General features: G+C 34.4%; 1 protein-coding gene across 1 annotated transcript in view; it reads left to right on the forward strand.

Annotated features, from left to right (window-relative positions):
* The window catches only part of LOC106089757 (uncharacterized), a 187,140-nt gene that overhangs the window by 71,240 nt on the left and 100,225 nt on the right, over nt 1-15,675 (forward strand). The window contains exon 6 of the mRNA XM_059367365.1: nt 179-1,184. Coding sequence (XP_059223348.1) covers nt 179-1,184 — 1,006 coding nt within the window. The remainder of the gene's footprint in view (nt 1-178; nt 1,185-15,675) is intronic.

Consider the following 15,675-nt stretch of genomic DNA (forward strand, 5'->3'; position numbering starts at 1 on the left):
TAAACATTATTTTGTGTTTTTGTTTTGCTCTTCTGTTTCTCGCATTCCATTTATAATATACACTTATTCCACTCTGCTTTGTTTTCGTGCTCATTTTAATGATTTTGCTCATGCTGGCGATTCTTTGTTTTCGCCTGAATATCAAAAACAAATGTTTCTCACATGTCAATCTTTACAGGCAACAACAGCAAGCGAGACGTGAACGACGACCAGATAGAGCTGTTTATATTCCAAGGGCACGACGTAGTCAAACAACTCCGCCAACGACAACACAAATTCAGCAATCAACACCATCACCACCACCACCACCACCACCATCAGCACAGGTAATCACACCAACGGCTAATGGTGGAACTACTGCGCCAGTAACAACAGCCGCAAGCCATACAAGCAAAAGTCTAAGCCAACAATTGGCAATTACCGCAGACAACACAACAGCTGCTTCAGTCAATGAAAAGCCTTCGTCTAAGGTAGACGAAGTTGGCAAAACTGTTAGTAATAGCACCGGCGGTAGTGGAAACGCATTGATAAAGAAAAGAGAAAAAATAAGCAAAGAAGCGCGAGAACGCCGAGAACATCGTTCTTCCAAGAAATCGTTATCTGCTGCTCAATCAAACCAAATTTCTAAAAATAATAATACAAAATTAAACGAGAATCTCAACAAGACACAAAGTGATGACGAATTTTCCTCACAGGCAGTCATAGTAATCGCTAAACAAGTGACCTCGCCGCCAGTGTTAGAGTTTTCTCCAACCGAAGTAAATATTCTAAAAAGTGTTGATAACGCAAACCCCACAACCAAAGTGTTCGACTGTGATAGCGAAGATTTGCAGATAAAGTCAGAAAGTGTTGAAGATAATCAAGAGTCGCGTGTGCCCAAAAATTATTTGATTTGCAATCGAGACATTAAAGTAGAGGGTATAAACGAGTTTGCCAAAGCTCACTTATTGTCTGAACCTACTGACACGGTTATTAGCCATTTCACGAACGTATCAAATTCTCTCACTAACATTACCAACAATATCGCAACAATGCCCAAGCCGTCAAACAAGATTAAAAACGGCAGCAAAGCATCCATTGCCGCGGATAATGGCAAGATGCCAACAAATTTACGTATCGAAGACGTTGCAAGCCAGCCATCGAAATGCGATATCGAAGAAGAGGAATTGCAACGTGCCTCAAAGGTAAGAAGCATATGATAAAATGTGTTATGTTATCAAACTTAAACAAAAAGAAAAAGATACCAAAAATGTATTCCATTATGCTGTCCTGCTGGCATACGCCGGATATGGAACAATGATTTGCGTTAAAAACCCTGCAACATACTGCTACTAGTTTCGTTTTATCTATTGTTGCACAATGCTTGCTGTTCTTTAATCTTTTATGCAAACGCTTTAGCCCAGTGGCGGGCAAATACACACACACACTATTGCACATATTTGCGTACGTGCAATTTTTGCCGAATGCGGTCGAAATCTCTGCGCAAGTTTCCGATTCTGATTCCGAATTCATAGGCAAAACCGTAACAAAAGTTGTATGGGAGGTTTACAACGACTCTGAAAGTTTTGTTAGGGGAAATTGGGAATAAGCATTAGAGTTGTGCAACAAATTCTTTCAGAATACGGAAGAAAAATCGTGGAAAATTCTGAGGGGATTTTTGAAATTAGTCATTTCTCATTTTTTGAATAATTTTCGTAACAATTTCTGTGAAACTCCCCTGATGCTTGACCCGAAACGCTGAATATTTTCAGATGTTTGATCCGAAACTGGATTCGAATTTCTTTTGAAATACCTACTTTAATCAAAAAAATCAACCGAAGAAATACTAACTGCTCAGTTAATTTTCGGAGGTTTGATTAGAAAATATTCAGAGTCTCTTAATTCTCGAAAAATTTGTTCGAATATTTTTCGATTTTTTTATTGTAATCAAGAAAAAATCCTATGATATTCTGATTGTTTTAGGATATATATTATATAGAGTCCTAATATCTCACAAATTTCCTTAAAAAATACTTATTTTTAAAATTTTAATTTTTTTATTAAACAAAGCTGTTTTTTACAATAGAATATACAGAATCCAAATTTTGCCCATGATCATTCCACTAGGGAACAGGGCAATCTCTCTCCTCTTCTGATTTCGTTAATGAGGTTGAGCTTCTATTCGGCGTATCTAAAATTTTAAATAAATATTAGCATGTATATTATTGTTGTTGTAGTAGCAGTGTGTGGTACACTGAGGCGGCAGCCATTGCCGATGAAGGAATTCATCGGGTCAATCCGATACATACAACCGGCTGCCATGGGATTGAACATATATATTGTATACATATATTGTAACATAATTTGATTGGTAATTACTACTTACTACATATATCACAATCTTAATTAATTTTCACTGTACTTAAGCACTTTTACTTTTTTCACAAGAATATTGGCAACTTTACTGCTCGAATGCTTCTAAACGACTAAAGAATGGAACAAAAAAAAAAAGTTGAATACAAATTTGCGACGTGCAAACCGTTGCAAGAAATAAAAAACCAACAAAATCGATTAAGGTATATGCTAAAATTAACTAAAATGTCCAGCTGATGCTCGGAAATGCAAAAAAAAAATAATATTTGCATATTTTCGGTACAAAAAAGTCGGTATACAAAAATTTGCCCAAGTCTGCAAATGTGCAGAGATTCTGGAACAACTCGCAGCGCTGGTGCTTGGGAATACGAAAAAAGTCGACGAAAAAATAAATTCCATTTCGTGTATGTGCGGAATATTTAGAAATTTTCTTTGACAAAACACAATAAAATGTGCAGAAATGATCGAAAAAAAATCTGACCGAAAATCTGTTGAATTTCTAAGAGAAATTTTGAGAAACAGGCGAATTTTCTTATTAAATACGAGAAAACTTCGGAAAATATTCTAACATTTGAGCGGTCGGCAAAATTTATTCACTGGGTGTACAAGAGCATAAGCCTATGTTCTTAAAAATATTACGCACACTAGCGCACGTGCCCAACGCCGCCTTAGGCATTCCGCTTTAGACTCGATGAAAATTTATGAAATAATAAGAATTTGGATATGTTCTTTGTCAAATATCTGTCCCTTGTTTCTCTAGACATGATTTGATTTATCTAGGTTACAATTTCACTGTGTCAAAGACAATGGAGAAGTTTTCGTACCGCGACTTCGAAAATTTTGGCTATTCTGCCTTAGATGAAAGGATTCAGCAAGTCTATTGGAATGGGATATATAATCTAATATCTATCGATGAGAAATGTAGCTTTCTTCAAGATAGCATTGGACGTATCTACTATGCATCAGTACCCATTCGGACTAAGATGAAAAAATCAGATACTTTTATTCGTAACAGGGACCTAGCCTACTCCAGGTGGAAACGTATTAAAGCCCTGAACTTCATGAAGAATTCCGCACGGCAAGAAATAAAGTTAAAGTTAATATATATATATATACTGGGTATAGCCCAGTCATATACTATATGCAAGACCCTTTCGGCCCTTCTGCATAACTCGTTCGGATCCGCGTGCCTAGGACTTGCATATATCCCAAAAGCTTCACCTTTGTCAAAACACTATAACATAAATAACATGCGCAAGTCGAAAAATGCCCACAAAAGTATGAGGAAATCAAAAAGTTAGGAATCAATAATGGGCAGTGCATTAGGCGGCCTTATATCACGAGGCTACATTAAAAAAAATAAAAGTGAACCTAAATGATAGAAAATTTAACTAAAGCCGGGTTTCTCACTCTCCGGTTACAACTTGTCGTATCGATATTCTTCTGGTTAAAGGGATTTAATTTTTTTATTGCTTATCCCAACGATAAACTTTAACCGGTAGATATACCGGGTACCGGTTAGTGACTTATCGAACCGATAAATACAGCTGTATTTTATTCACCGTTATAACGGTGTTTCCCGCAGTAATCCAATAAGAATTTGCCAATAAAAATTTTGCAAGAACTAAGAAAATTCTGCGGAGAAAAAACAACCAACCTTTCATTTACAAAAAAACGAACGACCTTCCGTAAAAGGTTGTGCAAATTTTTGAGTACGCGAACGCTCTAATTGCTGGGTAATGTTGCCAAATCTTCTAAATTACCATAGAAATGTACGAGAAAACCAAATTTGTTTACAAGAGGTTAATTTCCACGATAAATTATTTTTTTCTATTTTATTTTTTCTACGAGAAATCCGCCCTAAATGGAAGTAATATTGCCCATTATTTGGCGCTTGAGAATTTTTCTCACGTTCGGTATACACAATTCCTTGTTTTAGGTATATGCGAGTGAAATTTTTAAGAAGTTGCAATATCTGAACTCATTTCAGCAAGTTTTTGAACATAATTATAAGAAAAATTCGAATGTGTTTTAATGCCAATTTCATAAAAAATTGGTGGTATGAGAACCCTTAATTTTATACATATAAATTAGATAAGAGTGACGTATTACTCAAAAACTATTCTTTTTTTTCGTTGTTATAAAATTTAATATCCACGTATGAGGTATAAGTAGAATCAATAAATAGGTAGTGGAAATAACTACAATAGTTCCCATGTTGTTGTTTAAGCCAAATTTTCATGTGGAGGTAGCGATCCTCGTCAAGCTCCTGTAGGTGAGCAAGCTCGTTCCGATCCATTGGTTATTCAAAGGTGCCAATAACTCGTCTTGTCATATCGAGCATCATAGGCTATTTGTGCAAGAGCCGGTGCCGCCCGGCCTCTCACTGAGACTCTCCACTCGATACCGCTGATTGTCCGTGACTACCGGTGCAGCTACTCCATTTGGAGCATTCCAGTATCCACTCACTGAGACTCTCCGCTCGATACCGCTGATTGTCCGCGACTACCGTTGCAGCTACTCCGTATGGAGCATTCCACTATCTGCAACCAGTGGACGCGACTGGTGGCTCGCAGCTAAGCTTCTCGTGACAGCAATGAACATCACACAGATCAGATCTCAATGTTCCAGCCTGTATAGTAGTCACAGTTATTCCGTGCCGTTCCCATGAATACTTTACGCAAAGCTTATATATATTGTGTAATAAATGCTAGTTTAAAAGTTTTTTTTTGTTTTCTGTTTTACACGTTTTATAAAATAAAGCAAAATAAAATAAGATAAAATAAAATTAATTAATTAATATACTTACAAATAAACTGGCAAATAAAGAAATAGAAAAATAAATACATAAGTAAATAAATTAAGAACAAAAAACAAATTAATTAAATATAAATAAATGCATAAATAAATTATTTAAGTAAATAAATAAATAGAAAAATAATAAATTAAATTATAAATAAATATAATAGCAATTAACTGCAATTGTTTTTTTTTGTATTCGTGGTAATTGATTATTAAAAAAACATGTTGAAACCTGATAAAAGTTGGATGTTTTTTTTACGTCTTTTATGACGATGTGAATTTAAGTAATTTAAGAAAATAATCACACTTCATTTCACTTAACTCAGCTTTTAAAAATCACCATAAATTTTTCTAGACTATTTTTTATCTTTTGGAAATGACAGAAAAGCAAACATATGAAATAAACAGATCTTCAGCGCTGATTCTAGCATTTACTGTTTTATAGGCAAATTGTCTTCTCACATGAAAATAAGCGTCAAATAAGCTCGACTCGGCTCCGCTCGGTTTTCAGCGCGCACTCTGTTTGTACCCTAAACAAGCGCATCCATCGGCTTTGGTCTCTGCTCTACTCGGCGTTCAATATGTTATACACAATCTCATTTGTATTGACTTGTGTTTAACCAGTTTTATTGCGCTGACAATCTTTATCGCACTGACAACCTCGGCTCGGCTTTCAGCGCGCACTCTGTTCGCATCCTTAGCCGTCCGTCAACGCAAATATAAGCAAATAATTGACTAAACGATATTAACGTGTGTATGCATGCATGTTTACCCGCCAATTCACATGCAGCCATTCGTTTTACATCATACACAAGCTTGCCAAAAATATGTAAACAAAACAGATTTTAATAAATTCCGACTGTAAAAGGGTATATGTTTTACCGGGAGCTAAGAAAAATATCTTTAACTATACATCTTTTTATACTCTCCACCATAAAATTTCATCATTCCGTTTGTAACTCCTCGAAAAATTCGTCGAAGTCCCCATAAAGTATACATATTCTTGATCGTCACGAGATTTTAAGTCGATCTAGCGGTGTCCGTCCGTCCGCCTGTCTGTCGAATGCACGCTAACATTCGAAAGAGTAAAGCTAGACGCTTACAATTTTTGTAAATGGGCCATATCGGTCCATGTTTTGATAAAGCTGCCATATAAACTGGTCTTGGATATTGACTTCTTGAGACTTTAGACGGCACAATTCTTATTCTATTTGGCTGAAATCTTGCATGAGGTGTTTTGTTATCATTTTCCAACAACAGTTTCAAGTATGGTTGAAATCGGTCCATAATCTGATATAGCTGTCATATAATCCGATCTGGGATCTTGACCCTCTAGAGGGTGTTATTATTATTCGATTTGGCTGAAATTTTGCATGGCGTCTTTTTTATGACTTCCAACAACTGTGCAAGAAATCGGTCTATAACTTTATATAGCTGTCATTTAAACCGATCTGGGGTCTTGACATCTTAAGCCTCTAGAGTTGTACAACGGCTTCTCCCATGACCTTTACCATACGTTTCAAATATGGTCTGAATCGGTCTATAGACTTTTATAGCTCCCAAATTAACCAATCTCCCTACTTTACTTCTTGAGCCCCTCAAGCGCGCAATTCTTATAAGAATTAACTGAAATTTTATTCAATATAATTTACTATGGTCTCCAACATTCAATTTAATTATGGCCCGAATCGGGCCAATAACGTAACAATTCTTTTCTTTTATCCTTTATTTGCCTAAAAAGAGAAAAGTACACGACAAATGCGATCCATGGTGGAGGGTATACAACTTTTACTTGTTATTTTACACTAACTAAAAAGTAATGTATTAAATATTTTTATCTTGCTTCTACGACGTAATGAACTAACTTCAAATTAGCAAGTGCGCAAAATCAATGGTTCAGTATAAATTTACTACAACATTGTTTTCCTAAAAAATATTTTTTAGTATGTCACAGACTTTACATTCTAAATTGTTTAGGATGTAATTTTCCTTCCGCGAGTATTTTTGAACGAGAATTTAAGTTGTTTGAACTGGTTATAAGGAAAGATTTTTAGGAAATTACCATACACACGTATAGTGTATTACCATACACTTTAAGTATTTCATATACTGCTGGTAAATAGCCGTTAACAAGTAGTTTGCCCCTGTTCCTCAGTGGAATGTTCATGGGCTAAATTTGCATTTGCATTTGAAAATAAGAACTGCCAACGATGTCACAAACACCAAATAACTTCAAAGAATAACCAATCATTTCAATCCGCAAAAAGAACATTGTCAGATACCTCACTGGATGAAATGCCATGTACATCGAGAAAATTGGTGGGAAATGTTGAATTGGCGGATTTAATGAAAATGAGGCAAAAATCTATTGATAATGGAAGAGAAGCTTAAAAACGTATCAGCTAAAAGCGACATAGAGGATTTAAAATCTCGCATTTCAGATGTCGACAAGAAATGTGAAGATTTGAAAACAGAAAACGAGACATTACGCTCTGAAATCGACATTCTTAAAGCGCAACGCTTAAAAATCATGGAAAACTGAGCAAGCGTAAAACGTAAAAATGTTGTATTCAAAGATATAAAGAAAAAAGGTTCCCCTAAAAAAAATCTGTTGAGGATACTTGTAGAAATGTAATGAAGATTGTTGATGTTAAAGTTGCAGCGGCAAGAACTATTTATACAAATAAAGAAAAAATTGGAGTGGTGGCTGATATGCAAAACGACGAAACGGCTCTCAAAATATTAAAAAACGCAGAAAATCTGGCAGGATCTTCTATCAAAATTGAACGTGATCTGACAGAAGAAAGGCAATCAAATAAAGAGGTGCTATTACAGCTAAAATCGTCGATTCTTCAAGTGGATAAAACACATCGAATCATTGTAAGAAATGATTCAATGAAAATTGGAACTAAATGGATGTATTTTTCAAAGAATCGAGAATTATTTTCGGGTAGAAATAAAGCATATTCCGTTATTAAAGAATTGTATGGTAATGGGCTTGACAATGTTTATTTTGATTAAATGTATTTACTTAAAAACTCTGAACAAAACCAGTAAGGAAAGGCAAAAGTCGGGCGGAGCCGACTATATAATACCCTACACACCCAGTCTGCGTACTTTTAATGCATGGAACCTATGTTGAAATATATAATATATTTTAATTTTGCTTACCTATTGATATATTGAATAGAATCTTGTAAGACTTTCTTACGATAGGACCTAAATTGTAGCTACTAGAGCCTTGAAGACTGGCCATATTATATGAAATATATATATGGGGGCTACATATATCTAAATCTGGACGGACTTTGATAAAATTTAGAACACGTCAATAAAACACCTCACTCAAAATTTTTTAAAGATCAAACTTAAATTGTGGCTTCTATAGCCTTATAAGGCCATATCGGATGGAATATATATATATATGGGAGCTATATCTAAATCTAAACCGAGTTTGTTCAAGATCAGTACCGTTTGTCCTTGGACCAAAAAACTGACTTGTGCAAAATTTTGTAACAGTTGGACAACAAATGTGACCTGTACCTTGATTACAAGAATACATGGACATTTTCTCAAATATGTGAGCGAGTTTGACGTTATTGGCTTGTATGAAACACATATTTGCTCAGAAAAATTTAACTATTTCAAAGATACCTCAATGGTTTTACACTACTCTGACATCCTGCAACAAGAAATAGTCGTCTGCAATATAGATATAAAACCGAATATAATATAAACTACATTCATTTAAGAATGCAAAATAATGATTTCAACCTTATTCCACTTTATATGCGGTCCGCTACATGAAATGAATATTTCGAAAAGCTAGGTTTACATTTACAAGAACAGGATATTGAAAACCCAATAATAATTGGTGACCTAAACATCCGAATTGGTATTATGCAAACGGAAATTGAGGAAATACAAAGATCAAAGTTTTATGCGGGATTGGAAGAAAGAAAGTCCAAAGACCAAGAAGTGAATACCAAGGGTAGACACTTTATTGGTTTTTGCTAAGATAATGGCTTATTAGTAACAAACGAAATGACTAAAGGAGACGAAAATTGTGAAATTACATATGTAAGCTCAGTTGGAACATCAGCAAATGATGTATGCGTTGTCTCGCAGATCTTTCATTCGCATAATTACGAATTTAAAACCTATAATAAAAGTTGGTCAGATCACATGCCTATAACATTAACAATGAATATAAGTCAGAATAAGGAGAAACAAAATATGAAATTGCTTCTGCCAAAACTAAAGTGGGAAATGGATAAAAAACCAGAGTACCAGGCTGAAATCGTAGAGTTGTTTGAAACATGTGAAAAAGATGTTTTAAACTTCTCTGATATAACAAATTTAATAAAAGATATTTCGAATCATTGTTTTAGAAACTCATTCGACCTTGAGAAGAAGGAAAAATGGTTTAATATCAGGTGCTACAATACGAGAAAAAAAGCTTTCAAGTGGCTTTAACGGTTTGAGACAGAAGTACAGCGGTCAAAAAAAGTATTCATCATTCAATGTTTTTTTTTTAATAAGTCTACAAAAGACTATTGGAATAAAAACATATTAAACTAATGATGCAGTAGTGCTTGTGTGATATATATGTACACAATTTCATTGTTTTTAAAGAAAAAAATAGTATTTATTGGAACAAAAAGGGCCATTTTACAGCTGAACACAAAAAATTAAACAAAAAAAGTATTCATCATTGCAAAAAAACAAAAAAATAAATAACATAATTTAAAAAAATTAATACTTTGTTATTCGACCACCGCGTCTTATAACTTCTTTTAAACGGTTTGACATCGATTGGACTAATTTAGCGGTTATATTTTGGTCTATATTAGTCCATTCCTCCATTATCACCTGTTGCATTTGACTCTTGCTCGAAAAATTGCGCGTTCTCAATTTGCGTTCGAGATGTTCCCAAAGATGTTCAATTGGGTTCAAGTCGGGACTTTGAGGAGGAGTTTTAATGACTTTGGGGCAGTTATACAGCATCCACATCTTGGTATTTAAAGCAGAATGTTTGGGGTCATTATCTTGATAATATTGAAAGTTATTACCAAGCCCAAGTTTTACAGCACTATCTTTTAAATTCCTCTTTAAAATGTCAATGTAATACTTATGATCCATTACTCCATTAATAATTTCAAGATTTCCCGCTCCTGAAGCCGCCATACACCCCCAAACCATTAAACCACCTCCACCATGTTTTACAGTAGCAACTGTGTTTCGTTCTTCAAGCTCTGTATTTGGTTTTCTGTACACTATGACCTTTCCATCGCACCCAAAAAGATTAAACTTGCTCTCGTCTGCAAAAATGACTGTTTTCCAAAATGATTCGGGCTGTTTTACATACATTTTTGCGAAGTTTAGCCTTTTCACTCGGTTTATTTTATTTATAAAGGGCTTCTTACGTGCAGTTCTTCCTCTGTAACTATGCCTTTTGAGTGTATTTCGAATTGTTTGTGTAGTAACTTCCTTCCCTAAATATTCCATAGTGTTTTTACGAAGAATGGTCACATTTGTCTTCGGAGTTTTCTGAACTTGCCGCACTAGCCAACGCACATCTCCAACTGAAAGTGCTTTTGGTCGACCAGATCTTGGTTTATTGTCAACAGTTTTCGTTTCTGTCCACTTTCTGATGATGGATTGTATAGTAGATCGTGGTCTATTTAATATTTCACTGATAGTTTTTTGAGTTAAACCATTCCTGTGGTGTTTTATTATCAAAACTTTTACCTCATCAGAAACCTCGTTTTGCTTACGACCCATTTTGACAAAAACTATATTTTCAATGAAATTAAATATTTGCTGTCAAGGGCAAAGCCTCCTTTACTAAATAAAACAGAAAAGGGGGATTCCCAAATAATATTTGAATTTGACTTTGATGATAGCACATCAATGATGAATACTTTTTTTTGTTCTGTTTTTGGTGTTATTATATAAAATTGCATTTTTTGCGCTAATTAAATTTATTTTTTGAATTTACTTTAAAACATATTACGAAAAATAAACTATTGCATACAACTGCATTTACTTTAAATTTCCTTCAATTACCCAAAATAAGTGAATTTATTATCAATTTTGCTAATGATGAATACTTTTTTTGACCGCTGTATATCGAAAGCAACCGTTGTTAACAACTAGTATGTCACATTTCAAAATATGAATTTATGCCAAATTAAAGATTAAACTTGAAGGTGTTCGGGACATTAAAGATTGGTGGAAAATAGCAAAAGAAATTCGAAATGATTCCAATGAGTAGACTATATCTGTTCCAACAGAATAACTTAAAATACCCTTCGAAAAACTGCTTAATACACCTCAAAAATTCCTAGATATCCAATATGCATCAAAGTGTGTAGTTGACGGTGGTTTAGACAGGCCGATTACCTTAACCGAACTAATTAATGTTCTAGGAAAGGCAAAAACAATTAAAGTCCCGGATGAAGCCCGCATTCCGTATGAGTTCTACATGTATGCTCCAGATAAACTTCTACAGATAGTAGTCAAATCTTGTAACAGCGTCATAGTACGGGTGAAGTGTACTCAACATTTATTACCTGTATAATTTACCCGATATTTAAAACAGAAAATATTACACAGGCCGTCATAAATTGTTTATCGAAGATTTTAATGGGTATAATAAAGGAAAGATTGCCGCGTGGGTCGAGAAACACAAAAAGCTAAATGGATATGTATCGTGTTTCCGAAAAAATTATTCCACGTTTTTCAACATATTTAACTTAACCTCCATTGTCCATATAAACTGGTTTAAAAAGAAAGAAGGACTTCAAAGCCGCATTTGACAATGTTTCGAGGAGATCGATGATATATAAACTGAAGGATGTTGGAGTATCAACGAAAATGGTACAGTTCATAGAAAAACGTTTATAAAAATACACAGTTCGCGGTATGGGCAGGGAAGAAGCTTATATTGGCATACGAGGTGGATGTATTACAGCAAATGATAAATAAATTAGAGAAGTATTGTGATATGTGGAATGTAACGGTCAATTTGGATAAAGATAATGATGTTCCGAAAAGGTCGAAGAGCTGCAAAAATAGAAAACAAGTACTACAAAGATAAACTGATATCCATTACGTCTGAATTTACATATCTCCGAATGCTTTAATGCTCTTTGCCTATTAAACTGGCAAACAAAATTATTGAAAACCAAATATATTGGGCATAAGACGTTAGCTCCTTCTTACAGGAGCATAACATGGAACCGTTCAATACGAGTAATACGAAGAGTCAAGTAATTGCAAAGAAAGAAAACCTCACCTGGACACTGCAATCAAAATATTGGAACAATGACATAACTAGAGGCAGAACGACAAGCCGTTTTTACTTGAAGTTAGACCCCTCAGTAGGTCAAATATATATTACATTGCAAGTAACTCCGCAGCAGCAAATGTGGCTAAAACCAAATCTTAACAAGTATGAATCAAATCGGAACCCTCTATGCTCTTTGTGTAACATGACGGAAAGCGAGAACTTGCAGCATTTTCTTGGTCATTGCCTAGCACTGAAAGAATTTAGAATTACATATGTTTTTTTGAAAAGATTTTGCTTCAAGTAGAAGATCTGATAAATATATGAAATGGATATAATGTAAGCTGGAGTCATCTAGCAAATTTTGTAGGTACTTGCATTCAATATAGAGATCCACTATTATCCGAATTCAAATTTTAAAATTTAAATGAAGCTAACAAGTTCAAGTCAAGTTGATTAATATTTCTAAAGCAGGTTGACGACTATATGTCAATGCCTAATTTTTAAATATATATATGTATATTTATATATATACTATTTTTTATTACCTCAAAGTTTATAAAGCAAAATTTTACCAAAATGGAAAAAAATATTCTTTTGAAAATTAATAAAAAAAACTATTACTACTTCTACTAATTGCAATTTCTTTGAAAATAGCATATGTTCCCGTAGTTTAGCAAAATTTCATAATAGATGAGAAAATGTTCATAAAGCGTAATAAAATTTCTATACCAAATCTGGGTAAATTTTTTTACTACATTATACGATACCTCTTTTTCAGTGTAGTTTAAAATACGAACGAATGGAGATTCGAAACTTGGTTTCCTGGATTCAAGGGAAACCCTACTATATATATGTATGTTCATAACAGTTTTACATGTTTTGCCAAATTTTGATTTTGCGACCGTTTTTTTAAATAAGTCGATGCCAAAGAGGCATTTATTTTGTGTATTATGGTTATTGTATTGCTTGTATATCACATAAAATTATCCAAGATTATTAAAGCATGAATAACTGACCTGAAATTTAATGGAGACCTATCATACGGCCAAATACGGCGATATCCTTTAATATACTACTCTATAAAATATTAGGCACTTTGAAAATTTTCGAAAATAGGTTTTTTATACTATCTTTAAAGTAGGTCATGCCAGCTCCGATTTATGCAAAATCATTGATGCTATCAAAGTTTCGTATTGATAAACATTCACAAAATTTATGTAATGTAGTAGTACCCTCCATGTAAGGGAATAGAATAGTTATTTAATTTCTACCAAATAGTTTGGTATGTATATATATTAGCATTATATAAATCTGATTCTATTAGCCTAAAATGTATAACATGTTTTCCTCTTTAATTAATTTAATTTTTTAATTGAATGAGTTTTTATTTTCAATAAAATTTTTAATTTTTCTCTGTGTATGAGAAAAGTCTTCTCCGCTATTCCATAATGTGATGAAGGTTTCATGCAATTTGTTTTTCGAAGACAACCTTTTTGGGCAAAATCTTTACGAGCTTTGCCAATCCCGAACATTAGGTCTGTTCGCGTACTTTCCCAGTAAATTTGTAGGAGAGTAAGAGCCATTTTACTCTCTTAAAAAATTTGCTACCAAAAGTACGCGAACGAATTCCAGAGAAAATTTGCAGAACAACAGCAAGCTACAAATGTCATCCGTGGTGCCAAGTCGCGCAAGGCGCTGATCCCAGACGGAATCTCCACACTGATGCTGAAGAATCTGGATCTGCCTGGAGTCGAGGACTATCTTACAACTGTCCTCAGCCTGTCTGAATACCCGATGCTTGTAAGATGGGTAGTGTGATCCTGCTACTGAAACCTGGAAAGGACACGAGCAAGGAAGAGTCGTACAGACCGACCTCCCTTCTCTTATCAGTAGCCAAGACATTTGAGGTACTTACTCCTCCTTAGAAACAAAAGTAAAAACAACATTCTCAAGTCCCTTGTCGGCAGTACTTGGTGCGCTGACAAAGAAACCTTGGACTAATCACTTAATGTTTCTGGGTTATGTGGCTAGACAAATTGCTGCGACTGATGTGAGGCTAAGGGAGTTTTCTATTTGGTCATGTGGCGGCTACGAACACTGTGTTATCATTAAAAATATTTGTATCCGTTAACAATTGACAGACTAAATTTTTCCCATTCCACTGTGCGTCACTTGTTTAACTGCGCAGCCAGACCCACACAATCCCATGGCAGCATCTTCGCTCCTTAACAAATTCAAAGGAACGGTGTTGGTGTCATCGTAGCTCTTCGGTGAGGATGATTCCATCAAAACACTTAGGAAAACGACAATTGCTCTTTTATTACTGTCTGCTTTCATTTTTCAAGATTCTCCAAATAATTCCGCAAATTTTGCAATTACCTTCTATGTAGAACAACCGACTTGAGGTATAATTATAAATTCATTTGGCGAGTTTCCTGTATCTGAACACTGGCCGCTACCTTGAATCTTGACTACCAATTACACCATTTTGGTGTAAGCTCTTGTATTTTCTTGCAACAGGTGCTTTTCATAAAACAGCTTGCCTTTCACAAAACATCTGTTCAAAGTTGCAAGTTTCTGCTGGCAAAAAAAGTCCCAGTAGAAATTTGCAGGTTCTCTATTTTCGAGCTGTCAAAATTTGCTCTCTCTCGCGTTCTCTTCTGCTGGCAAATAAAGTACGCGAACGACTTGCAGTAAAAATTTGTGCAAATTTGCACAAATTTTTGAGTTCCCCAACACAGCTAGTATTTCCTACCAAAATTTAAAAACAAAAATCCTATCTAAACCGATCAAGCCCTACCAAGTATATTTTGTTATATTTCTCACTGATGGGTTGCCCTTTGTCTCATATTTTTTGCAACACATCGAATCATCTATTTCCACTTCTTTTAATTTGAGTTTGTACAAATTTATACAATTTGTACAATCATAGTATACAACTTTTTGCTGAAATTTGTATCTGAAGTTGCATTACTAACGTAAATGTATAATATAAATGACGATATGATATAATTTTGATTGAAACTTCAATCCTGAGGCCGAGGTGGTACTATTTTCGTCCCTTCAATGAATCTCATCATTTACTACCCAGAAATAGTACTACATGAAATTATTTTAAGTTATCATCGTTGATTTCATCAGTTGTGTACCTAGTAAGGGTGATTTAAGAGCTATAGGAAAAAAAAGCAAATAAAATTCAGAAAAATGCATAAAATCTTTATTTGAAT

The sequence above is a fragment of the Stomoxys calcitrans genome, chromosome 1, assembly GCF_963082655.1.
Source record: "Stomoxys calcitrans chromosome 1, idStoCalc2.1, whole genome shotgun sequence".
NCBI classification, from domain to species: Eukaryota; Metazoa; Arthropoda; class Insecta; order Diptera; family Muscidae; genus Stomoxys; species Stomoxys calcitrans.